At 35.8% G+C, this 24,739-nt stretch overlaps 9 protein-coding genes and 1 long non-coding RNA gene across 13 annotated transcripts; 5 read left to right on the top strand and 5 right to left on the bottom strand.

The window, feature by feature from the left end:
• The first annotated feature begins 39 nt into the window (after nucleotides 1-39).
• On the top strand, nucleotides 40-600 carry LOC123009091 (serine protease gd-like). Its single transcript, XM_044405216.1, has 3 exons — nucleotides 40-237; nucleotides 284-440; nucleotides 491-600. Exons 1-3 carry the CDS (start codon nucleotides 40-42, stop codon nucleotides 544-546), a joined length of 411 nt encoding a protein of 136 aa, XP_044261151.1. The 3' UTR covers nucleotides 547-600.
• Nucleotides 601-952: 352 nt separating this feature from the next.
• Nucleotides 953-2,617, bottom strand: LOC123009089. Of its 2 annotated transcripts, XR_006413002.1 has the most exons (4): nucleotides 2,388-2,617; nucleotides 1,336-1,498; nucleotides 1,114-1,282; nucleotides 953-1,065 (listed from the first exon to the last, which is right to left on the bottom strand). XR_006413002.1 is itself a non-coding variant. In XM_044405215.1 (3 exons), exons 1-3 carry the CDS (start codon nucleotides 1,531-1,533, stop codon nucleotides 1,013-1,015), a joined length of 420 nt encoding a protein of 139 aa, XP_044261150.1. In that variant the 5' UTR covers nucleotides 1,534-1,567; the 3' UTR covers nucleotides 953-1,012. The 2 variants fall into 2 exon arrangements, 1 of the variants encoding a protein (XP_044261150.1); XM_044405215.1 differs by lacking the exon at nucleotides 2,388-2,617 and having other exon boundaries at nucleotides 1,336-1,567.
• Nucleotides 2,618-2,651: 34 nt separating this feature from the next.
• Nucleotides 2,652-3,961, top strand: LOC123009088 (zinc finger SWIM domain-containing protein 7-like). 2 transcript variants are annotated; one of them, XM_044405213.1, is made up of 3 exons: nucleotides 2,652-2,793; nucleotides 2,861-3,094; nucleotides 3,144-3,961. In XM_044405213.1, exons 2-3 carry the CDS (start codon nucleotides 3,010-3,012, stop codon nucleotides 3,497-3,499), a joined length of 441 nt encoding a protein of 146 aa, XP_044261148.1. In that variant the 5' UTR covers nucleotides 2,652-2,793; nucleotides 2,861-3,009; the 3' UTR covers nucleotides 3,500-3,961. The 2 variants fall into 2 exon arrangements, with proteins under 2 accessions (XP_044261148.1, XP_044261149.1); XM_044405214.1 differs by lacking the exon at nucleotides 2,652-2,793 and having other exon boundaries at nucleotides 2,807-3,094.
• LOC123009084 (SH2B adapter protein 1) lies at nucleotides 3,521-5,887 on the bottom strand. Of its 2 annotated transcripts, none has more exons than XM_044405208.1 (7): nucleotides 5,447-5,887; nucleotides 5,140-5,398; nucleotides 4,945-5,090; nucleotides 4,710-4,900; nucleotides 4,480-4,655; nucleotides 4,158-4,430; nucleotides 3,521-3,807 (listed from the first exon to the last, which is right to left on the bottom strand). In XM_044405208.1, exons 1-7 carry the CDS (start codon nucleotides 5,770-5,772, stop codon nucleotides 3,712-3,714), a joined length of 1,467 nt encoding a protein of 488 aa, XP_044261143.1. In that variant the 5' UTR covers nucleotides 5,773-5,887; the 3' UTR covers nucleotides 3,521-3,711. The 2 variants fall into 2 exon arrangements, with proteins under 2 accessions (XP_044261143.1, XP_044261144.1); XM_044405209.1 differs by having other exon boundaries at nucleotides 5,140-5,392.
• A 413-nt stretch (nucleotides 5,888-6,300) lies between these two features.
• LOC123009299 (PAX-interacting protein 1) lies at nucleotides 6,301-11,484 on the bottom strand. Its single transcript, XM_044405502.1, has 8 exons — nucleotides 11,146-11,484; nucleotides 8,742-11,095; nucleotides 8,447-8,691; nucleotides 8,291-8,398; nucleotides 7,680-7,966; nucleotides 7,394-7,625; nucleotides 7,134-7,347; nucleotides 6,301-7,085 (listed from the first exon to the last, which is right to left on the bottom strand). The coding sequence occupies exons 1-8, from the start codon at nucleotides 11,239-11,241 to the stop codon at nucleotides 6,521-6,523; spliced, it is 4,101 nt and encodes a 1,366-aa protein (XP_044261437.1). The 5' UTR covers nucleotides 11,242-11,484; the 3' UTR covers nucleotides 6,301-6,520.
• Nucleotides 11,485-11,528: 44 nt separating this feature from the next.
• LOC123009301 (serine/threonine-protein phosphatase alpha-2 isoform) lies at nucleotides 11,529-13,966 on the top strand. Its single transcript, XM_044405504.1, has 5 exons — nucleotides 11,529-11,731; nucleotides 11,831-11,962; nucleotides 12,195-12,435; nucleotides 12,780-13,171; nucleotides 13,217-13,966. The coding sequence occupies exons 1-5, from the start codon at nucleotides 11,677-11,679 to the stop codon at nucleotides 13,378-13,380; spliced, it is 984 nt and encodes a 327-aa protein (XP_044261439.1). The 5' UTR covers nucleotides 11,529-11,676; the 3' UTR covers nucleotides 13,381-13,966.
• A 130-nt stretch (nucleotides 13,967-14,096) lies between these two features.
• Nucleotides 14,097-18,297, top strand: LOC123009300 (ATP synthase subunit beta, mitochondrial). Its single transcript, XM_044405503.1, has 3 exons — nucleotides 14,097-14,254; nucleotides 16,672-17,464; nucleotides 17,515-18,297. The coding sequence occupies exons 1-3, from the start codon at nucleotides 14,149-14,151 to the stop codon at nucleotides 18,170-18,172; spliced, it is 1,557 nt and encodes a 518-aa protein (XP_044261438.1). The 5' UTR covers nucleotides 14,097-14,148; the 3' UTR covers nucleotides 18,173-18,297.
• A 2,102-nt stretch (nucleotides 18,298-20,399) lies between these two features.
• Nucleotides 20,400-21,751, bottom strand: LOC123008936 (gustatory receptor for sugar taste 43a-like). The gene is made up of 4 exons (XM_044405006.1): nucleotides 20,951-21,751; nucleotides 20,726-20,896; nucleotides 20,522-20,680; nucleotides 20,400-20,471 (listed from the first exon to the last, which is right to left on the bottom strand). Exons 1-4 carry the CDS (start codon nucleotides 21,749-21,751, stop codon nucleotides 20,400-20,402), a joined length of 1,203 nt encoding a protein of 400 aa, XP_044260941.1.
• Nucleotides 21,752-22,248: 497 nt separating this feature from the next.
• LOC123008849 (gustatory receptor for sugar taste 43a-like) lies at nucleotides 22,249-24,677 on the top strand. Its single transcript, XM_044404874.1, is given in 6 exon segments — nucleotides 22,249-22,423; nucleotides 22,466-23,070; nucleotides 23,115-23,285; nucleotides 23,334-23,492; nucleotides 23,545-24,044; nucleotides 24,232-24,677. Coding segments are annotated over 5 exon segments (1,167 nt in total). The 3' UTR covers nucleotides 23,602-24,044; nucleotides 24,232-24,677.
• LOC123008850 lies at nucleotides 24,418-24,734 on the bottom strand. Its single transcript, XR_006412983.1, has 2 exons — nucleotides 24,602-24,734; nucleotides 24,418-24,554 (listed from the first exon to the last, which is right to left on the bottom strand). It is a non-coding gene; the product is annotated as an uncharacterized LOC123008850 (long non-coding RNA).
• Nucleotides 24,735-24,739: the final 5 nt, after the last annotated feature.

The following is a 24,739-nucleotide window of genomic DNA, read 5'->3' as shown; positions in this document are numbered from 1 at the left end:
AAGGCCCTGAAAAAATACTGCATAATAATTTCATTCACAATGCTGCGTGTACTTTTTTTGATCACCGTGTTGGTAAGTGTGACAAAAGCGTTTCTTCCTCCAGTCCCTTGTCCTGAAGTTTTCACCTACAAGCTCGAAAGAGGTGAATATTACGGTGAAATAAGGATTCCCTATGATGGAAGTCACAATTTTAAGGTTGAAGCAAAGTTTTCAGTGGTTGGCACATACAAAAACTTGGTAAAACAATTTATTTTTTTTAATTGTATCAAATAATAAGTTTTAGAATCCTGGCATACACCGGTTGACATCCTCCGACCAACTACGCCAAAATGCACCAAATGTACATTTCAAAATCGACTTCCCACGTCTCCCCTATATTCCAAGAATCACCAATGTTGTGTTTAATGAACAGATTTTCTGTTCGGGACCCTCGGAAATAGGTACAAAAAACGATTTTTTATGTAACCTTTCATAATTTATTATTTTTAAGTGACTTCGAGAGGTGTCACAAATTTTGGAGTCGGTTTGACCTACCAATCCTCCTAATTAGTATCTTCCACGAATGTAAAAATGAAATTTAATAAAAATGTTGTATTTTAAGACAGTGTTTCACTTAATTATTTACAAAATTAATTAATTAATTGTTTCTCTCTGTTTTGGCTTAACGTAGGTTAATATCATATATTTGAAGTCAAGTTGGCAACACTGAATAATACGGAGACAAAAGTCATTGTCTGTGAAGGCCACTTCACTGAAATTGTAATTTGTTTGAGTTGGCAAAACTGTTTTTTTCTTTAAATGGTATAACTGGAGTACACCAAACAACCGAAACCAAAAATGGTCTTAATTCTGTTGCCAACCTAATCATTCTTCTGACAGGTGTCTATCCCTACGTGGCCAACTAGGCTACTTTGATGACAAAGGTAATGGAAGAAAATAATTATGAAGCAGATTATTTTTATTATCGTTTTTTATTCAGATGCAAGATTGGCATTCAGTGATATTGTTAGAGTTACAAATTGTAGTAAAGACTGGCTTGTAAACTTGTGACCCCCCTCGAAGTGTCTGAAAATAACAAATGAGTAAAAATTAAACAAAAAATAGCGGAGGCACCTTTATACGGGGGTCCAGTACATATAATTCGACCATTAAAAGTAGCTTGGGTAATGATTGGAAGATCCTTGTTAAAATTGTCGGGTGGAGTCGGGAAACCAACTCTGTAATTTATAAATGGTGTCGAACCAAGTAGTTCCAATGGTGTCAAACCTTGTAAATCAAGTTTCTTGAAACGTGTCATTTAGTAAAATACAAAATTAAAATTATAAATCGTTTTACCAAATTTCTGTAAAAGCCAGGCAAAGAAAACTGTACTTCCAGATTAAGATGTCTACTTTCATCATCATAAGGGATTGTTATTTCTCCGTAATATTGATCTTTGAAATATTTGTACTGGAAAATGTTCGGACAGGGGTTTGAAGGTAGTAACCCGTGAGTAACACTTGCAAACAAAAGCACGATCAAAAAACGCAACATTTTTACTGAGAAGATTATTTTACACAAACGTATTTATACATTCCTAAAACCTATTACGTATTTTTTTAGATTAACGATCGAACATTAATTTCATTTTTCAGAAAATTGGTTTTTTTATCGAATCGTTTTCGACATTATAGATATTACTGCAATAAATGAAAATTTACAACTTATTATTTGTACAAGATGTTCCACTTAAAAAAATCGTTATATATTATTTAACGTAACTCGCCCTTCGGGCTCGTTCTACAAACAAAACTGACGCGTTGAAAAATCCGTTTACAATCGAAACTTGTATAGGAGTATTATATTTTAGTGACTATCATTTTTTATATACCTTTGAAGTTTGTTTTGATGTAAAAGTAAAATTGAAAGAGTTGGCTATACTGTTTTTCATATTAATGTGCATCAAGTAACTTGTAGAAGTCCTTAAAGGCTGATTTACACAAAAAGTGTCAATAATGTCATTCAGAACAAATTTAATCACATCAATAATGACAAAAATCCGAGCAAAAATCTTTATGTTTGCTACCCTATGTTAATTGGATGTTAATTTTAATTAATTTTTGCTACTTGGGGTACACATTTATTTGAAAAAATAATTTGTAGAAAAGATTGAGTTTTGGATTGTTTGAATTTTTGCATGGTTGCCACCTTAAAATAATCCCTTCAACGACTACTTCGATGCACATTAATATGAAAACGAATATATAATTTCACACAATTTGGTCGGTCTCCAAACTCCGAAGCGTCTGGATAGTGAATAGAATGTTTTGAAGACTTTCTGCCATCCATTTTTAGTGATTTAATAAATTTTAAATTAATATTAACATCAATGAGGTGGTTTCACATACCTTCTCTGTAGTATCTCTTCGAAATTATTATTGGAATCACTTTTTTCAGTTAGTTATTTGCGGATGGAGGACGCCTTTGAGGCCACCTACTTTACACTAAACACAAACACAGACGTTTTTCTGCTTCAGTTTTAATTTAATTTGGCACAAATTTACAGAAAACTCACGTTTTTCATATTTTTTCTTTACAATCAGTTGACAACAAATGAACACTAAACAGGTCAAACTGTCACAATGGTGCCAACATCAAAAAATAATCACCCCCTGTGGTCGATTCTGGAAATCCAGCAGTAAACCACCTGCTTCTTGTTTCTTGAAAATAAATAATGTGGCCATGTGTTTATTTTACTTATTTGTTGAGTGTAATAATTATTTGTGTATCTCATTAGTATTTTGGGGTTAAAAGGTGTGTTTTTATTGATACACCCTAGACACTAATCAGTAACAGAGACATTTTTCTGCTTCATTTCCAGTTTAATTGGGCAGAAATTTACAGAAAACTTGGGTTTTTGTTATTTTCTTCTTTAGTTGATGAGAAATAAACTGGTGAGACTGACACAGCGGTGCCAACATCACAGAATGGTCACCCCCTGTTTCTTTAAAGTATTACCGTTTGTTTGAAATGATGTTGAATGCGACCGTTGTTCCAAAACTGGCCTTCGAGTTACTCCAAGAAACAGAAAAATCGTACAAAGGCCAAAAAAAACGTAATTACATCAACGCCTCCTTTCATAACCTTAAATTTTTTTATTTCAGTACCCAACGAGACCCTCACACAGTTGCACTCATTTTTCGGCTCTACGCTTTCTCAAGCAAGCGAATTACTCGAAACTTGCAAAATTACCAAATACGAGACTAAAGACAAGACTCGCAGTATTTACAAAGTCGGAAGTAACTTGGAAAGATACACGATTTATAACGATATCAATTTTTGCCAATGTCAAGCTTTCCAGTCGCAAGTTTTAGAAGACAACACCAGTCTGACATGTAAACATGTATTAGCTTTGAAATTAAACCAAATCACTGATGTTATTAAAGTCAAAACTGAAACTGTGACCGATTCACAATTTGTGGAGTTTTTACATGAACAATTGAGTAGTCTTAAGGAGTAGACAGTGAAATAAAACATATCATGACGTATATAACATATATTACAGTTTTTAGGGGGAGGGGTACACTTCTGAAACATCTATTGTCCTTATTTGATTTTTTTTCAAATAGTGACCATGTCTTAAAGCAGCTTTGAAAAAAATAAGAGCAGAAACATATGAAGATATGATCACTATTTTATAATACTGACTTTTATTTTGTGAAACATTGTTTTTTAAACAAAACTGTACTGATTTTCAACAGCTCTTGCTTCAGAAATTTGTTCCAGTGTTGTTTCCTGAGTTCGTACACTCCCGTTATGTGTTTGGACCTAAAAAATGCGTCAGATAAAGCCACGATAAGGATAACATATAAAAAAATAAAACAAGCAGTAAAATCAGTAATTTATTTTGTATAATTTGTACTATTGCTATGGATAGTTTTGTATTTTTATAAATAAAAAAATAAATGAACTTAAAAATAAAGCTACCAAATATTTCTTAAATGTAAAATAAATACTTAAATACACTTAATTATCGTTCAATTGCACAAACTTATTTACAGGGAGAGTAAAAATTAAGTAGTGTAAGCACACCGATCAAACAAAAGCCAGCTACAAAGCACACTCGTATGTACACAAAAATATATACAAAAAACTGAACACATCCATTTTTATCTCACTTGTCTTATTTCGGGTATGGGCGGGACTCTTCGATCGTGCACACCATTGGTGGAAGCTTGGGAGCTCCGCCCTATCGAGCCTTGGAGCTGCCCTCTAGCGGCGGAATTTACAACGAAATCGGTTAGTGTGACGTCAGAGTTACCACCGCTTTCGAGTGGAATCGGCTGTTGTCGGAAATGTTCGAGCATTTCGTAGATGGACTGAAACCAAAAGTGTTGGACTCGGCATTGGCCTTGATCGTTGATAGTCATTCGGAGGTGCTTAGCCCGGCCCTGTGATAATTTAATTTAATTAAAACGAAATTTAATTTAATTCAATTACTTGGAAATTGAAAGTTAGGACGAATTCGCCGGTTCGGGTCTCACTTTGGCGAACCAAAAATAAACCATGGCCCCTAGCACCGTCATGGAGGACTAGATTTGTTGCTTCGGACCGACCGAGAGTGCCATGGAACCAAAACTCTTTTTTTAAAGTCTGGCCAATATCAGTTTCCATTGCTTTAAAGAAGTTTATTAAACAAGGGGGCTGGGGGGGTAAAAGGGGCTACATACAGATATTATCACCGGTTGAGGGGTACATATCAAAATTACTATTGGACGCCAACCGGTCGCCTCCTCGACCCGAGACATGTCTCGGGGGCAGCTCAGGGGCGTCTGAAGGATAGTCGCGGTGATCCCCGGGGGCGGTGTCACCATAACCCGCCCCCAACCGTATGCAATACTTAATCGTAGCAAGCCACGACCTGAAACAAACGTCAAGTCGACCATAACCTAACATTTTACCAACCTCATATCATCGGTGTCTCGGGCTAAAATCACAAATTCGAGGCTATTGTTGGCTTTGAGAACGAAAGTATTTTCGTGGTCGGGCATTTCCAGGGCAGTAGTCTCGCGGGCTTCGGTGATTAGGGCACAAAAAACGCCGCTACGGGGCTGAAAATTTGACAGTTAGGAAATTATTTAATTTTGTGAAGGGGGCTACTTTAGTGGCTTTCGGTGGTGAGTAGAATTCGAGCATGTATCCGCCCACGGCTTTGACTAGGGCTAAGCGGCATTTCTCCCATTTAGGGGGGCCCCCAGGCTGGTCGAGACTCTCCGGAGTTGAGTAGCTCACAATCCCCTCCTTGCGGCATTCGACGACTATTTTGGCCAATTTGGTCTTATTGTGAGCCAAATCGACCTCATCCGAGTGCTGTTTGTGGAATAAATCTTTGCCTTTTCGTAACATTTTGAAACTTAACCTGAAATAATCCCGGTGGTGCTTTTAACGCGACTTGCCCAGTGCTTACCTTCGGAAAAACGGCTTATGGGGCATTTTCGGAGAGCCCTCTTCGGGCTCCGAAATGTCGTCGACGATTCGAGAGGCCCCATTTGGAATTTTGTTAATTTGAGATTTGCGTTTGTTAAAGTCGGTTTCAAAGTGTTCGGTAAATGTGTCGAGAAACTTCTTGAGGAAATCTTTGTAAGTTATTGTCGCTTTTGCCGATTCAGAGAGGTTTAAAGACATGAATTGGATGCAACTTTTAGAGAAGTCTTGAGCCGCGATACTTGCATGTCTCTCGCAAAATTCCATCCACGAATTGTCGACCGACTGGAGTTCCACTGCAGTCGCCATTGGACACTTCAAGGGGGCCACACGACCTTCACATTCACATATTTTCACGATTTTACGGTTAATTTATTATTGTTTTGACGTAAAGCCGCTACTTTTACAGGTGTGACAGATCTGACGTTTGTCACAGAGCAGCCAACCACAATACAAAAAGTTACCAAAACAACCTAGCATTTTTCATTTTCCTGTGGTAATATCGGAATAAAAACAATTAAAAACGGTGTGCCTTTATGTGTTTGATTTATTTTTTATTCTAATGAAATAATTAACGTTTTTTTAATTTATTTTTTTAATCAATACCAACCAAAAAAATGCAAAAACACTAAAACGATAATTACGGTGATTTAACTATTTTTCATTAATATTTAACAGCTGAACAGACGTAAATTCAACTATTTATTACGTAAAAATAATAAAATGAGTTGATATTTTTTCTATTACAATTTTTTTTTATTGTAAGTAGACAGGGTTGGGCTTGACATGTTGAGGAGCGACAGGACCGTACTCGAAAAATGATAGAAAATTAAAATGCATAATTTAACTTTTATTATCTTAGAAATTTTACAAAATCTGATACAATAAGAAAAAAAATCACAAATTTAAGTCTGTTACTTTTACACAAACGTCAATTTATATAACCAGGGTGCTTAAAATCAACAAATTAAACCAACAAAAACTTTAAACCTTAAATAATTGAGAAACATTGTTTTGGTCCTATGAATATCAACACCGCATTATTTATATATTAATTTCATAAAACTTTGACTGCAAACGGTTCAACTTCAAAAGTTTGTTTCAAAATGGCACTGAAAATCAATTCGGCACTGCAAACAATCCTCACCTTATCTTTCTTATTTCTTAACAAATCCGCAACTAAATGAATATCATTCTCGTGCGTTATTATGATATAACTGTAGGGCGAATTGATGTTAGTCGCTTCGATTTGTGCCGAAGTTCTTCGTATTTTTTCAACGACCCCCCCGCAACTCTGTACTAATTCAACGAGAATACTTTTACTCGGAAAAACACTCGGAGTTATCCAGAAGAATTTCCCTTCGAATAGTTTACTGCGATTTTTAGTGTTCAATGTTTGAGTAAAGTCACATTTATATTCACTATTGAATTCTTTGGTGTCTAGGCTGTAATTAGCCTCGTCGAGAAATTTCCGAGCCGCTTGTGAGTCTTTGAGCCACTGCTCGGGCATTATAAACACCTCACGACAAATACAGAAGAGGAGTTTATTCGTACGGGTCAGAGTTGGCATTACTAGATGAGTACAGTCTTGATGAGATTTGGCAACAATGCCACCTAGTTGCCTAAAACAAATAAAAAATAACACAATAGTGACAAATTCCACGACTTACTTGACAATCTTTTGCAAATTCGCAATTTCGGAAGACATGGAAAACAAAATCCTGTAATTTGCATTAACTTCAACACCTTCATCGACGTTGTCATTTTCATCTGTTTGTTCAGTTTTCATTTTTTTCGCGTTTTTTGGCATTAAAACCGGCGATGAACTTCTTTTGACACGTTCGTATGACTCTTGTGATATATTTATCGGCATTTTCCATGCATCTGTCAAAAAATTTAAAGCGGGAAATTTAAAAATTCAAATACTTACGCATCAAATTCGGTACTAATTTCGGATCAAAACTAAAATTAGGCGGCGATGGAAACTGTTGGTACATTATATTTTCCATTTGATTCAATGCCGTAAAATTACCCAACATAATATCAGTCAACCATTGAACATTCACCACAGGAATCCCCCATTTCTTCGCATGATTGTATTTAGCACCCTCTCCTTTAGCCGCAATAAGTAACGTATTATGTTTCGAAAAATATGACGTAAACTGAAATGTCACTTGTCAATTGTCATTTTTTTGAGATTTTGTCAAAACACAAACCTTAGCACCTGTATAATTAATCATATGTTTGACACGATTTCGGTCACATCCTGTAAATCCGCTCAAGGTTATCAAATGTTTAGCGGCAGGAGTCGTATCTAGATAGATAGTTGGTAAATGTAAAGCGGTCCAAGGTGGCAGCACTTGTTTACGTTTCATTACGTCACTCAACCAATATATTGTTATGCAACGTTTACAATCTCTTAAGGCTTGCATCACCACTCCGTGACGTTGCGTCTCGCATAGGACGTGCGTCACGCGATTGCAGTACTGCTTTTCCACCTCGCCTGCATAGAAACCACAAAATTAGGTGTATAGCATAGCATAGCACAGTATAGTATAGTATAGTATAGTATAGCATAGCATAGCATAGCACAGTATAGTATAGCATATCATAGTATTAACATAACATAACATAATATAGCACAGCACAGCAGAGCATTGCATTAGCATAGCATAGCATAGCATAGCATAACATAGCATAGCATAGCATAGCATGACACAGCAGAGCATAGAAGGGCATAGCATAGCATAGCATAGCATGGCATAGCATAGTATAGCATAACATAGCATAGCATAGCATAGCATAGCTTAGTATAGTATGGTGTTACCTCCATGTTTTTCAATTTTTTGTTTCCAACCGGGCAACGATTCGTCTAAATAACGCTCAATTTCAACAACGACGAAAATGCACCCCAGGAGAAACAAATCAGGGGGCACTGAAAAATTTTAAATAAAAGCGCGAAATTTGATTGTTTTTAGCTCACGTTTTAGGTTGGGGTTATGGCCGTAGAAGGGCCCCGGCCTGTGCTGCATGGGTACCGCCGCTCTAGGGGAAAACTGCACCTTCGGAGGCTCAGTCTGTGCGATAACAGGTCCAGGTTGGGGCACCAGTGCCCTTATAATCTCACCATTGGGGCCATTAATAACCCTCCTTTGTTGTTGCAACGCTATTAAATCCTGTGGTCGATTATTCGGATTGAGAGCGGCGTTATGTTGAGCCGTCATCAACCTACAACAACAATAATCAACATCAATTTTATGTTTTTTTCAACTTTTAACCTTAGCGTTCCTGCCGCTGATGGTTCGGGGATTGCCTCTGGAACTGGAACCGTCCCTCCTCCACTCTGCAACCGATTGCTCAACATATTCGCCAACGCTGTCTTGGTTTTCGCATTAACAACCAACTGTTGAGAATTGGCTTCGGGAGGATTCGTTGTCGAATCGGGAATTACCGGTCCAAGAGGTCGGACAACTCCTTGAATCGGTTGTTGTACAGCGGCGATTTGATTTTTCTGTGCTTGTTCGCGCTGTAGTTGAAGTTGTTGCAACCGATATTGTCTCAATTGTAATTGCTGTTGTTGATTTTGGTCGAATTGAGGTTGTTGTTGCTGTTGTTGTTGCTGTTGAATCGGACTTAGTCCCGGCGTGTGTTGAATATTCGGTTGAGTTATGGTTTGTTGTTGAAGTACAACACCTTGTTGTTTAGCTTGCCTTTGTAACCACTGCATTTGCTGTTGGGGGTTGAGACCTGGAGGTACAGATCCTCGAATCAAAATGTGCCCCCCACCAGCTCTTTGTGTTAATTGTTTCTGCATCAAAAGTTGTTTTTGTTTTAATCTTTGAACGAACATGGCCTGCTGTTCGGGATTCATTTTTTGTAACTCATTGTGAGTTTGGGCGTCTAAATGGATGAATTGACGTTGAGGTTGATTCGGTTGTTGGGTCGGAGACCACTGGATTCGAGGACCTTGAACAACATTAACAGGATGCCTGATCGTCATTTGTTGCTGTTGTTGCTGCTGTTGCCATAAATGTTGATTTATTTGCGGCCTTTGTTGTTGAGGTTGTGCTGGTTGTTGTTGATTGAATTGACCCTGCTGTTGATTCAACAATAATTGTTGATTAACGATAGTATTTGGTTGAAATTGTTGTTGGTTCAACACATTTGGTTGTTGCGTCTGTTGAACCAACAAATTCTGTTGTTGTACTTGTTGTTGTTGTTGGGTCAACAAATTTTGTTGTTGAGCTTGTGGTTGTTGACTTAACAAAGTTTGTGGTGTCTGTTGCTGTTGATTCAATAAATTCTGTTGTTGAGTCTGTTGCTGATTTAAATCAGGTTGATTTTGTACAAATTGTTGATTGAACTGTTGTTGTTGATTTTGATTAAATTGTTGTTGTTGTACGGCCAAATTTGGTTGATTTTGTACAATCTGTTGTTGATTTTGCGAAACAAATATTTTTTGTTGTTGCTGTTGTAGAATATGTTGTTGTTGTTGAATAACATTTCCAAATTGCGTTTGAGGTTGCTGTTGTTGTTGATTTTGTAACAACTGTCTTTGGGCCAACTGCTGTTGCAACAACTGTTGCTGTTGAATAGTAAGAGGACGCGGCGCATTTTGTTGATTTTGTTGAGCTATCCTCTGTTGTAACAAATGTTGATGTAGTTGATTCGGACCTAATTGACCTCGCAACTGTTGAAGAGTTGGGCGGGCTTGTTGTTGGCCAATTAGTCGGTTCAAATGAACCTGATTTGGAACATTAAACTGTTGTTGTTGTTGCTGCTGTTGTGGTTGTTGTATCAATTGTTGAGGTTGAGGTGTATGATGGACGATACTTCGAGGGATTTGTTGATTCGTTTGAATGACAGGTTGTGGCGATTGCTGTTGTTGTTGTTGAGGTGGAAACGACCGTTGATTTTGTTGATTTTTGTTGAGAAAACTTGGCGCAACAACATTTGGTGGTACGATGTCGGCAGTTGTGGTTGTTTGAGGTTGAATCCAAGGCATTCTTTGTTTTAATTTGTCTAATAAAGCCTGGGTTGAATCAGTGACCATACTATCATTTGGCTTATCAACCGGTTCAACTTTTTCAGGTTCAAAACCTGTAATAGCTATTGTACTTTCATGCTTGACCACTTTGGGCCATTGAATTAACTTTGGATGAAACAAATCCGACTGTGCAAGTGAATTATTTTTGACTGATTCAATAATCCAATCAGGCGTTATTATAGTAATCTTTTCCGGCCCTAAGTTGGTAGCTTTGTCAAATTTTGGTGAATTTGTGTCAACTGTAACTAGATGGGTGCATCTGTTATTCAAATTTAGTTGGACTAGGCCCCCATGATAGGTTATAATGGCCCAAAGTGTCTCTCTATCACTTCCAATCTTCGATAGGCAAAAAATCAAATTCGAAAATAACTTTTGTAAATTATAAGAGTACGGTTTTGTGTTGACTAACTTTTTCAATCGGACGCACATAAAAATCCACTTGGAAGTAACCGCCGGAATTTCATATAAATCATTGGCGTCAGTTAAATCAGTTTCTTCGGGACTATCACCACAAATTAAATGTGTGACATAATCGTAAAAATAATTCAAACGTTCGGCACCCCCACGTTTTAACAAATCCACCACCTAAAAGAAATTTTTCGATTAGTTGCCTTTTGGAGGGTAAAATTTTTCACCTTTTCAGAGATTTCTCCACTAACGTAAAACTTTACGTCCCGGAAAAGATCCTCAGGGACCTCTAGTTCGGCTTGATTTTCTTCAGGCTCGGCCATTACTTGATTTATTCGTATTTTATTTCATTTCTGAATTATTTGAAATTGTTGCAAAAATATTTTGTTTACACCGGCTCCATGTTGGTTCCAGTGACACGAAGTTGGCTACAAGATACCACAAGTAACCAAAACGAAAATTTTGACTTAATTTTACAAGTTTTTGATTGCATATTGCCAAGAATGTGTAATTTGTGTGCTTGAGTTTCGTATTGTTGTCATTTTTCGTTGTAAAACTAATTTTAATTGTTGATTTTTGGGGGATTTAGTTGTGTTGTTGGTACTCTTGTTCGCGGCTAGCTTCGGCCTCCGCGCGAGTCGAAGCGAAAAAGTAGTGTTTATTTCACTGAGGCTCTTGGAAGATCTTAAAAAATCCGAGCCATCCGGTAGTTTTAAGTGATAAAATTCGCTTTAGTCAACTAAGAAAGATCGAAGCAAATGGCCGAAGCCGACAAACTAAATATTGATAGTATAATAGCCCGTTTATTGGAAGGTAATTGTTGAAGGTCAATTTCTGTTGACAGTTCTAATGGCGTCCTCGGTAAACGCCTTGTAAAATGTCAAAAATTCCTAAAATTTGCCTTTTTTCCAGTACGCGGAGCAAGACCCGGCAAAAATGTACAATTAACTGAAAGCGAAATCCGAGGACTGTGTCTCAAGTCCAGGGAAATATTCCTTTCGCAACCGATTTTACTGGAATTGGAGGCGCCACTTAAGATTTGCGGTGAGTAGCCCCCAGCGTATTTGTTTATAATTTCCTTATCTAAAGGTTAATTCACTTAACACTTGTAAATTGAGAAACCAAATCGATTTTTTCTTATGTAACTTGGGGTAAAATTAATGACAAATGTTGTGATTAATGACATTACGTCACTAGATCAAGCTAATTAAAATCGCAGTGTACACTCCATGACAGAGTGAATATCGATTTTATTGTTTATTTTTTTTTTGCGTAGGTGATATCCACGGTCAATATTACGATCTCCTTCGTCTCTTCGAATATGGGGGGTTTCCACCAGAATCGAATTACCTGTTCCTTGGTGATTACGTCGATCGTGGAAAACAGTCATTGGAAACCATCTGTCTTTTACTCGCCTATAAAATAAAATATCCCGAGAATTTCTTCCTTCTTAGAGGCAACCACGAGTGCGCCTCTATCAACCGCATATACGGATTCTACGACGAATGCAAAAGGAGGTGAGTAGGCGGCGAGGAAAATAATTTTGTTGACGATTGTGTAAAACAGTTTTTTGTATTTTTCATCAACAAGTAAGGTTTGAGTGCACATAAAAATGGTAATTTATGTTCCATGCAAGTTTTTTTCAATATAGTAGCAACACAAACAATAAATTGTCTTGATTCACCTTAAGACTTTATCCTTGTTATCGTGTAAGTGAATCACAAACAAGTGACTAACTATTTATCACATAATTTTTTTCCTATATCATTGCTCAATTTTCATTTCTTTATCAATTTAATTCGTAAATGAACAATTTGTGTTTTTTTTAATAGTGCTCTACAGTGATTTAATTTGTCGTCAGATACAACATAAAGTTATGGAAAACCTTCACCGACTGCTTCAACTGCCTGCCGGTGGCGGCGATCGTCGACGAGAAGATTTTCTGTTGTCACGGGGGCCTCAGTCCCGACCTGCAGTCGATGGAGCAAATCCGGAGGATAATGCGGCCGACTGACGTCCCCGACCAGGGGCTCCTGTGTGACCTGTTGTGGTCGGACCCCGACAAAGACCAGATGGGCTGGGGTGAGAACGACCGTGGCGTGAGTTTTACTTTCGGGGCTGAAGTTGTTGGGAAATTCCTTCACAAACACGATTTCGATCTGATTTGTCGAGCTCATCAAGTCGTCGAGGACGGGTACGAGTTTTTCGCTAAACGACAACTTGTCACGCTTTTTAGCGCTCCAAATTATTGCGGTAAGTTAAGAAATTTGTGTATTTCTCGTGTACAATTTTTTTTAGGTGAGTTTGATAATGCTGGAGCGATGATGTCAGTGGATGAAACGTTGATGTGCAGTTTTCAAATCCTGAAACCGGCTGACAAACGGAAGTTTCAGTATAATATGAATGCTGGAAGGCCGGTGACGCCACCTAGAGGAGGTACTAATAAAAACAAGAAGAAGTGAATTTAATTTATTTTTAAGATTAGGATAGCTACTCGTCTATACTTTTTATCATTTTAAATACTAATGTACTGTTTCAAGTAATGTATGAAATAAGGTCTAAAAATTGTTTTCTTGTCACACTTAATTAAGTATTAAATCACGTGATGTTAGAATAAAGCCTATTATGTGATTTTGTTTCATCCAAGTACTGTTAGTATTTAAAATGGGGGTGAAGCCATTTTTGGGTTATTTTTAGTTGATATAAATCGTGTAATTTATTTAGAACGAGTTGAGGATGATCATATCAAATATAAATAATGGAAAATGGCTAAGATTTATTGAAATATTTACAATAGGCTGTATTTGTTTTTATTTTGGTTTTTATGCATCTTGTTTGTTTGACGTTTAGAAAGCGATTCTATTTTTCTATGTGAAAATCGTTAGGTTTCGAGCTGGCCAAAATGAAAATGAATGATTGCAACTTTATCATTTTTATCATACCTAAACTTTTTTTCCGCTGACATTTGTACATAATTGCGTTCCAACACATTTTTTTGATCTGCGTAACTTTTGTCGTTAATAAAGATTTTAACAATTTTCTTTTAAATCGAATTTACTTCACCGCCCCCCTCTCTCTAATCATTTTTTTGAGTGACAGTGTCATTGAAAAGTTACATAATTGGGTTTAAATTTAGCGCCGGTTTTTTGCATTGTACGCTTGCGCAATCGATCGGAAGTGTGCTAACCTAGCGGCGACTTTGCGAATCACTCTACAGAAGTCCAGAGACCATGTTGGGTGCCGTGGCTCGCGCTGGATCCAGCCTTTTGGCTGGAAAAACCATCGAAAAACTTGGAAGTGAATCGTTGAAAGTCGTCTCCGTGTATAATGGATCCCGTAAGTTGTTTTACTTCGCTTAAATCCCACTCACCCACCCCAAATCCTCTCATCGACCCGGCCACTTGCTCCCCTGATTTTTCACGAAGTAGCCCCATTTGGGGCACATTTTTTGAGGATTAGTTGCACCGGTTTCGTATTGACCAGATGAGCGATTTTTTACACCGAAAAATGCGTTTTGAACCTTGATTTCGATTACATAATGTAGGGCTGTCCGCCATCTTGCACAGAAATTCAGGTGATTTCTACGAAAATTAGGGCAAAATTGGCAATAATAAAGTTGTTCAGAAGTTAATTTTCAATGATTTTCGAAAAATATTCTTCAAGGGAAGTGTTTGCTCTAAAAGGAATATCCAACCTTGAGGTTAATTTTTCCCAAAACTTAGGGTTTTTCAAAATTCTTTGTAATTATCATAAACAAAGTAAAAAAACTTATAAATCTGTTAAATTTTATTTTTAAGGAATATTTTAGTAATTTTTACAGTGTTTCTGTTACGATACGCCCCTTTTTATAAATGATAGTTATACAGGGTGGTTCAAAAGTGTCGGATAATTTTTTACATAGTGGTAGAAAACGTTAATAGAAGCTCAGAATTGCGTTTATATTTTTTCGAAACCGCATAAATTTGAAAATATGAATGGTTAAAGATAACACAAATTGGCAACGTTGCATATTTGCCTGTATTCAATTCAATGTCCTGTTGCCAACTTTACTTTTTCAGAAGATTTCTACATTTATTTATTTTTCTTAAGATTTTATTGATTTTTTTAATATTCTAAATACTAATAAAACACAAAATTACCTTTTCTATTTAATGAAAAATTAAAATTAAAGTTGCAATTTTAAAGGGTTATATTATCGTATCAACAAGAAATTACTTCCTGGGATTTAGGGATATTCGTGAATAGGTTGCCATAAATTTGATTAGGTTAAAAGAAAACGTCAACCGTCAACAACAAGGGGTAACCAACCTCACGCATTCAAAATTTCTTCTGAAAATTCTAGTTACAAACAACATGAAAAACGCAATTTTCCTAGAAGTTTAAATCCTAGGTGGTAATTTCTTGTTGACAAATCTGTATCTACCTAAGGTAATTCACTAGTTCTAAAAACCTCCCAAATAATTGTACGGTTCTTTTGAATCACGCTGTATTTTTTTAAATTATTAATTAGCCAGAGTAGATCTTGTTTTACACTTTCAGACACTTCAGTTTCATTATGTCTTCACATAATGTCCTTGAAAGATTAATAAGATGTGTGTAAGATGTTATCAAAATTATGAAATTTTTCATTTTTGTTGTTACCACATCTCAAAAAATGTACTCATTAATTTTTAACACCATCTTTTCGCATTTAAATTGTACAAAATTTCAAAATTACATTTAATCATCAAAAGAATTTATGGTTTCAGTCTAGTTTTTATACAAATTTTTGAACTATAAACAAAATTAACAAAATAAATATTTAAAACACAGTGTGTCTTTTTATCCTATAAAAAACCCCACAAAATCCTAGTTTAATATTTAAAAAAAGACAGAGGAATGTAAGAAAATAAAATTTAAACAATAATTTATTTATTTGCTTGATTGTGATGTAATTTGTGATGATTTAATTATTCATTTTGCTTTTAAAAAATTAAGAAATAATAAAAGTGCATTAGATATTGTCTGCAAATTATACAGTGCCTTTATAAATGATCGAAGGTCACATGACCTTTGACACTTATACGTTTAGGGATTCTCCACTAGTTACTTTAGTCACGTGGCTCTTGATTATTTATGCAGGCACCATTTGGCTGAAGCAAATATTTGAATTCTTACGGAACTTTTAATAATTTTGTTTTAATTCATTCTTATTATTAATTGAAAACAAGTTACTAAGCTATTAAGGAAAAAATAATAATTTGCGGAAGACTTTTTTCATTAATTTTTTGAAGCTTTTATGCTTGTATAAAGATTTTTTTTTAGAAAGTCAAAATGTAACATTGAAAACACCATAAGAGAAAATCTTTGTAACTTTATACTGTATCTTTATACTTTATACAGGGTGTTAAGAAAAGCTTGTAAATTATTTAGTAAACTTGGGTCTGCAAAGTAACGGTTTCGGAGATCTGAAAATTTTTAGCTTCATTTTTTTGTTTGAATAGATTGCAAATAAATGTTTCAAAAAAACTAATAATTTTCGATATCTTCGAAACCGTTACTTTGCAGACCCATGTTTATTAATTCTTTTGTTTGTTTTGGTCCATAATATTCCCTCTTAAAATATTTTACAATCTTTTTTTAACACCTTGTATTAGAGATTGTTTTATTTTTTAGGCTTTTTTTTTCAGAAATTAACGTTTATGTAATGTGTTTGAAATGACATTTTAAACAGTGTCAAGACTGAATTTTAACGTAAATTCTTTTCGTTTCAGAACGTGGATACGCTGCCAAGGCGGCAGCCGCCGGCAAGATCAACGGTAAAGTCGTCGCGGTAATCGGTGCCGTCGTCGACGTCCAATTCGACGACAACCTCCCCCCAATCCTCAACGCCCTCGAAGTCCAAAACCGATCCCCTCGTCTTGTCTTGGAAGTCGCCTCACATTTGGGTGAAAACACCGTTCGTACCATCGCCATGGACGGTACTGAAGGTCTTGTCCGAGGTCAACCCGTCGTCGACACCGGCTACCCCATTCGTATTCCCGTCGGTGCGGAGACTCTCGGTCGTATTATCAACGTCATTGGTGAACCGATCGACGAGAGGGGCCCTGTACCCACCGACAAACTTGCCTCCATCCACGCTGAAGCCCCCGAATTCGTTGAAATGAGTGTCGAGCAAGAAATTCTCGTAACGGGGATTAAAGTCGTCGATTTGTTGGCTCCTTATGCTAAGGGTGGGAAAATCGGGCTCTTTGGAGGCGCTGGAGTCGGCAAAACTGTCTTGATTATGGAACTGATCAATAATATAGCCAAGGCCCATGGTGGTTATTCGGTATTTGCTGGTGTAGGAGAAAGGACGAGAGAAGGGAACGATTTGTACCATGAAATGATTGAGTCTGGGGTCATTTCCTTGAAGGATAAGACATCGAAGGTAGCGTTGGTGTATGGACAAATGAACGAGCCCCCAGGTGCTAGGGCTAGAGTTGCTTTGACTGGATTGACAGTCGCTGAATATTTCAGAGATCAGGAAGGACAAGACGTATTGCTTTTCATTGATAATATTTTCAGGTACGTTAATTTCGAGGGTTTTTTTTTGATTAATTAATTATTAATTTAAGGTTTACCCAAGCCGGTTCAGAGGTGTCTGCTTTACTGGGTCGTATCCCCTCCGCCGTGGGTTACCAACCCACCCTAGCCACTGAGATGGGTAGCATGCAGGAAAGAATTACCACTACGAAAAAGGGCTCAATTACGTCAGTCCAGGCCATTTATGTCCCTGCTGATGATTTGACTGATCCCGCCCCTGCAACCACTTTCGCTCACTTGGACGCCACCACAGTGTTGTCTCGCGCCATTGCTGAGTTGGGTATTTACCCTGCTGTCGATCCTCTCGACTCCACTTCGCGTATTATGGATCCGAACATTATCGGTCAGGAGCATTACAATATCGCTCGTGGCGTCCAGAAAATCCTTCAGGACTACAAATCACTCCAGGATATTATCGCCATTTTGGGTATGGATGAATTGTCTGAAGATGATAAGTTGACAGTAGCGCGAGCCAGGAAGATTCAGCGTTTCTTGTCGCAGCCTTTCCAAGTTGCTGAAGTTTTCACCGGTCATGCCGGAAAGTTGGTACCATTGCAGGAAACCATCAAAGGATTCCAGAAGATTCTTCAAGGAGAGTACGACCATTTGCCCGAAGTTGCGTTCTATATGGTCGGTCCCATTGAAGAGGTCGTACAAAAAGCTGAGAAGTTAGCCGAGTCTACTGCTTAATTTCATTATTTCCATCTAGGTTTCAAAGTCATTTTTTTATATGTAACGTTGTGAACTGTACATCATCGCATTAAGGCGTACTTGTTGTAATTACTTTTGATTTTAAGAAAAGATGTAGGACGTTACATGGTTCTTGTGTTTTATTTATTTCCTGCAATAAATTTTTGAAGGAAAATGTGAAGTTTAAGTATAATGGGTTATTGGGTCAAGTTTAAAAAAAAATTAAATGTTTTGATTGAGGAATCGTAAAATCGATATCTCGCAAAAAAGTTTCAATTTTTAAACGACGAAACTTAAAAAGCTTGACAGATTCGTAAACAGCGCATCAAAATCTATCAGATAGAAATTAAATCGAATCTGCGATATGTTCAAAGACACCATTTTTTAACAAAATTTTCTTTTTTTTTATTTTGTAAATTGCGGCAAAACTGTACCTCAATGATACAACATTTTGACGGAAATATATGTATGTAAAATGTTCCGGGGAATCGATTGGCATGGAGAAAACCGTCAAATTATTAATAGTTTAGCAGTTATAGCCGTATTTATAATTTTGGATATTTTTGACTATCAGAAATTTTCTCGATAATTAATTATCGTAGAACACTCATTTATATGATAGAAAATTAAATTTTCTTTACAACGGTACCAAACATAAGAGGTTATCATCAACAAGTCCGGAGTTATTGTCAATAAACCAAAAAAGTGCATTAGATATTGTCTGCAAATTATACAGTGCCTTTATAAATGATTGAAAGTCACGTCACCTTTGCCACAAATACGTTTAGAGATCATCCATTGGTTGCTTAGTTACTTCGGTCACGTGGCTCTTGATTATTCATGCAGGCACTATTTCTGGCTGAAGCAAAATTTGCCAAATGATTTGCGATATTTTTGAAGCTTTTATGCTTGAGTAAAAAAAATTGATTTTTTTTAAATTTAGTTTTGGCCATTTTATAGATATAATTTTTTCTAAGAAACATTGAGTTTTTCAACGTTAATATTTTGAATATTTTTGACTTTAACAGCAATTTTCGGGATAACTATTTATCGTAGAACAATGACCTTTTTTTCATATGATAGAAACTTACTAAACGGTACTAAACAATAGTTGTTATCGTCAATAATTCCGGAGTTATTAGCAATAAACCGATCCGGGTACCAAAAATTATGTTGTCAAAAAAAAATTCTACTATAGTTTACTATACTATACTATAATTTATTATAATTTTGTTGTTTAGGATAACAATGTTTTAAATGTAGAATTTTCAAATTTTATGTGAAAAACAGATTGGTTAAATATTCAGTAGCTATAATTGTGGACACGGCAATTGAACATTCTTTATCATTATTACCATTAAAGCAAATCGGAAGATGGAAAAATAATAGTTATTTTCTTTTAACACTTAACTTGCAATAACACAAAAAACAAATTACATTTATTCAGGGTGTTTCACACAATTTTACGAGGCTTGCTCCTCACGTATGTACAGTTGGAGACAAAATACTTTGGTCGTCACTTTTTAATGTTACTTGAGTGACATTAAATTGTAAAGCATGCTTTAGGATTGTTAACCTTATTTTTAGCTACTGTCAATCATAGTTGACAAGTTGTACATATTTTTGATAGGAAAATATAATAGTTGTCATTAATTTGAAATTGTCATTAATTTTTGATGTTAAAGCTTGAATTACATTAAAGTGTCAGAAAAGTGACGTGACGACCAAAGTATTTTGTCTTCAACTGTACGTACCCAAATATACAAAAGTCACAAAACACTGGATACAAAAAATACACATTTAATTATTTAATTTTTGGAAACCCATGACATTAGTTGTCAAACTACTCATTGTTTCATTAATATAGTCATAAACTGCAGTTTTTCCAGAAACAATTAACATTTGTTTTATCAAGAGATGACATGAATATGATTCTAGTTTATCTATCTTAATCACTAACTAACAAAAAACGTAATTTTTTAAAGGGTAAACAAACTATCCATTCAAAATTTGGAATCGAGTTCGTATCGGAATATGTATTATTTATTGATTGCATCTTACAGGCGCAGGTCTCGTAAAATTATGTGAAACACCCTGTATAGTATAATCTTTATCACCAAAATGTCATTAACGAAAGAAATCACATTATTTCATTAAATCCAATCACAATTTTTATAACTGCAAATATCTGTGATTTATATAGTTGGTATACGCTGTACGCTGTATCTCAGTAAATATTTCCATGAATACCACCATACTGAAACAAAATCACTAAAAACGTCGTAAGTGCACCTCCAAACTAAAACAAACCAAATATAATTTCTATTAAAAAAAATGAAGTTAATTTACAGAAGTCAACAGAGATCGACTAATCTTCAACATGCCAAACGACGAGAATTTGATTTTTTTATTCGACACTTGCACAGCCAAAATTTCGACTTGTTCTTTAATATCCGGAAGTATAGGACTTGTTAACAATTTCAAGACCAAATTTGTTGTGACTTGATACTAAAACTTTGTTAAAAAATGTATTTTGGCCAAAACTGAGCTTACTTCATCTATACAGCGTTGACAAATTTCCACAATCACCATCAAACGAATCAGATGTAAAATAATCCAAGCAATTTGAAGTAAAATAAACGGAAGATAACCATCGTTAATCACCTCAATTAATAAATAATACGGAGTCACCACTAAATGTAACAGACAGCTAAATAAAATAAACTAGAATAAAACATTAATTACATAATTTTTCAAAAAAAAAATATATAAAAATACCAAAGTGTGAACTCCATAAAAGCCATTAATGGCCTCAATAACCTCCTCAATCTCCTCAACCAACCTCATAAAGTCATTCAACCGTTCATAAGTCAACACAACTTTCTGTTGCTTAACCTTTTTCATCACCGAAATCCATTGATTTTCCATATTTTGCGCCCGCTCTAGTCCGGCCCTGAAAGCCCCATTCAAATCCTCAATTTTGAGCCGAATAAGTCTGACGAAAAAACAAAACGGAATTTGTTGTACGAAAATCAAAAAATACGAAACATAAACCGTCAGAAACCGTTTGAAAAAAACGCCCAAATCGGACACACTCAGCCCCCACACCACAAAATCGAAGAAAATCACACTTGAGGCTAAAACCAGAAAAATAACAACACCCCAAAGACATCTATTTTTCTCCTCTGGGGGGTAGTAAGAGGGGAGAACCTGCTCGATTCTCCCAAAACCGGCCAACATTTTCCAAAAGTACGAAAGCTTCAAAGGTGAAGTTAAAATTCCCGCCAAAACTGTGACCACGATTTCGCCAAGGTCAATCATGATTATATACTTAACGACGGGGTTTTTCATTCTAATTGGGGCGGAATTTAAATCCTCAGTGAGGCCAACCATAGAAAGAGCGAATAAAATTCCCCCAAGAACGTAGCTACAAATCCAGGAGTTTATCGAGCGTTTCAGGGAGTACTTTTGCCCTTTTGGGACCCACGCCACTGGCAGAAAACCAGCCATTTTGGCTAGGTGGAGGAAAGGTTTGAGGATTGAGTGGAAATCGGAGGAAATTAACGCGTGGGGTGTCATGGTTGGAGGTCAACTGAGCACTTATGTCATTTTTGAGGGTAAATAACGGAGTAATTATTCGGGAAAACAGCATAATTGAGGAGATAAATTTTTGATTATTTTCTGTTTTGATTGTACAGTTGGGGGTAAAAATAACGACGATTTTTTATGATTGATTGGTTGATTACGATTTGTTATATTTAATAAACGGATATTACTGACCTACAGGGTGTTTTTTTTAACATTACAAAGACTGTAAATTTTTAGTTTCGGAGCAAATAAGGATTTTAATTTTAATCATGAAACTTTATCACCCTGTATATCCGTAACTAAGCTTTATAGGACTACAGTTTATTCAACGAATTAGTGTTATTTTTCGATGTAGAATTTGTAGTAGCATTTTTTTGCAATATTAAAAAAACACCCTGTATAAAAAAATCAATTTAGGTTATCCGATTTTAATTAATTGGTTGTTAATATAAACAAGTAACAACCCAGAGCCCATCATTTGGGCAAAAATGTTTCATACTGTCACACTCGAGCCCAAATTTTTCCACTGTTACCAACCCATCTTCACCACGACCCGAATTTTGGGCTTAAACCCTTTTTCCAGTCACAAAACCCCCAAAAAGTATTTATTAATTTGGTCATGGAGTTTGTACCTCATCAGCTGTGCCCTAATTACAATTCTGAGTAATTAAAACAAGTGATTATTTCCTATTGATTAATTTGTAGCAATTTTGGGGTTTTTGGGTTTGGAAAGTTACATCAAAGCAGGCACTGATGGTTTCGTCTGGTCGAAATTCACCCAAAACCATTTCTTATCAATTCTTGATTTCGCCGAATTGCAATTGTTGGGTTTTTACTTCGTTGTGGTTCAACCATTTGGGTTTAAACAATTCGTAGATATGATGGATGGTTTTGGGAAAATCGACTCGCTTTTCCCTGATTTTAACAGTGAAAGGGACCGGAAATGGTGCATGGTTTTCGGGAGTGGCGTTTTTGTGGTTTTTTCAATGGTTTTGGTTTTTGATGGGGTTGTGATTTGGAGGAATGTCAATGGGACTGAACTGGGATTAAAGGATTACACTTTTTATCTCATTTATCTCGTTTCGATTGGTTTTGAGTTGCAGTATTGGCAATTGGTGTGGTTTGTTGAACAAAGGATGAAACGAATCAATGACAATTTGAAACACAGTATGGCCAACTTGAAAAAAATTAAGTTATGATTGAAAATTGTAGGAAATGGTCATCGCGTGATTTTTAACGCAATGATTGGTTATGAGCACATTTATGACGTCATTAATTGCATCAACAAGACTTTTAATGTTCAAATTTCGGTACGTTTTTGCAAAAAAATCAAGATTTAATACAAACATTTCAGCTAATTATTCTGAGTTGTTTTCTACGAATCGTCCTAAATCTTTACATTTTTATCTTATCAATCATTCACAAAGACGAAACTGTTTTTTTATTATTGCATATCGCGTGGATTTGTCTCTATTTCATTCGATTCGTAATAATTTTGGAAGTTTGTCATTCATGTGAAAAACAGGTAATTAGCGTTTGATTTCTAATTAATTATTTACGTAATTAATTTCAGCACCAAAGAGCTTTGAATTTAATTTTCAGTCTCATAACTCGGACTGTAAGAGACGACACTAAAGAAATTTTGAAAAATTTTGGTTTGAAATTGACGCAAAATAAAATCAGATTTTGCTGTTTTGCCATTCCACGAATTAATCGCTCTTTGTTTATTACAGTAAATAAATAATTGAATTGATTTTATTTCAATTAAGTGTGATTTATTTCAGATTGGCAGTTCGGTAACGACGTTTTTGATTATTTTTATACAATTTACAAAACTGTAAAGTTGGAAATAACGCTTCCAAAAATTGCTATTTTACGGACTATTTTTATGCACAATTTTCAAAAAATTATTTATTTATAAGACTACTATAAGGGCCCCTTCAGCACACAGCACTTTTTAAGGAAAAACACCCTGATTTTCAAGGGGTAACAGAAAAGCGCAAAAAAAATCGTGAAAACACCCTGATTTTCAAGTCTAAACAGAAAATCGTAAAATATCGTGAAAACACCCCCGATTTTAAAGGTATATTTTAAAATTAACATTTTTAACCCCTTAGGGACACAGCTATTTTTAAAGAAAACACCCTCGATTTTCAAGAGTAAACTGAAAAGTAGAAAAAATCGTGAAAACACCCCCGTTTTTAAAGCATATTAAAAAGCCTTTGGTCCATGGAACCATTCAGCACAACAGTTAAAATATTAAGAATTCACCCAGATCTTAAAGGTAAGTATATAAAAATTCAAATTTTATAATACTGTTTTTTATCTGAAGACTACATTGTCAATTGTTGTTATATTATACAAACTCTTATATTTATCCACACATAGTTAAAAAAAGTTAGCATTCCTTTAGGGAACATTGTCTTCTTTTACAAAAATTTGACTGATGGCTGCATTGCAAGTTTTTCCAGATGAACAGCCATCCTACCTGACCAGTTTGTGAATTTTCATAAAATTCATAATCAACTATTTCGGCGTTAAATGGTTTACATTTGTTTATTTGTGTACGCAGTTCACGAGCCTGTGCTCCACTTAAAAATTGGGTTTCTGGATTCCTCGCCGTATACAAAATGCACCATAGACATGGGTGTTTTTTCCTCTTGGTCTGCCGACTCCAAATACTAGTTGGTCCAAACGCACACTCGGGTGGGGTCAAGTCTACAAATAATTGTAATATGGCTTGGGGGGATTGTCACATTCCCGAGCGCAGGACAAAAACCCATCTATAAATTAACTGTAAATATAAAATATGTAGAGCAAATAACATGGATACTTATTTACATTTCTCATTCGCCATTCCAACGAAATTATAATAGGAGGAGAAAGGGTCGACCAGAGAAAGGATTGATTGTTGGAAAACGTTTCTTTGAAGTTAGAATAGGTCTTTCTTTTAATCGACACACAGCTGACAAATGACAG

Source organism: Tribolium madens, unplaced genomic scaffold (assembly GCF_015345945.1).
Source record: "Tribolium madens isolate multiple individuals breed KSU strain unplaced genomic scaffold, Tmad_KSU_1.1 Scaffold_71;HRSCAF=194;Tcas5.2_LG6, whole genome shotgun sequence".
NCBI lineage: Eukaryota > Metazoa > Arthropoda > Insecta > Coleoptera > Tenebrionidae > Tribolium > Tribolium madens.
This window is presented reverse-complemented; position numbering and strand designations above follow the sequence as displayed.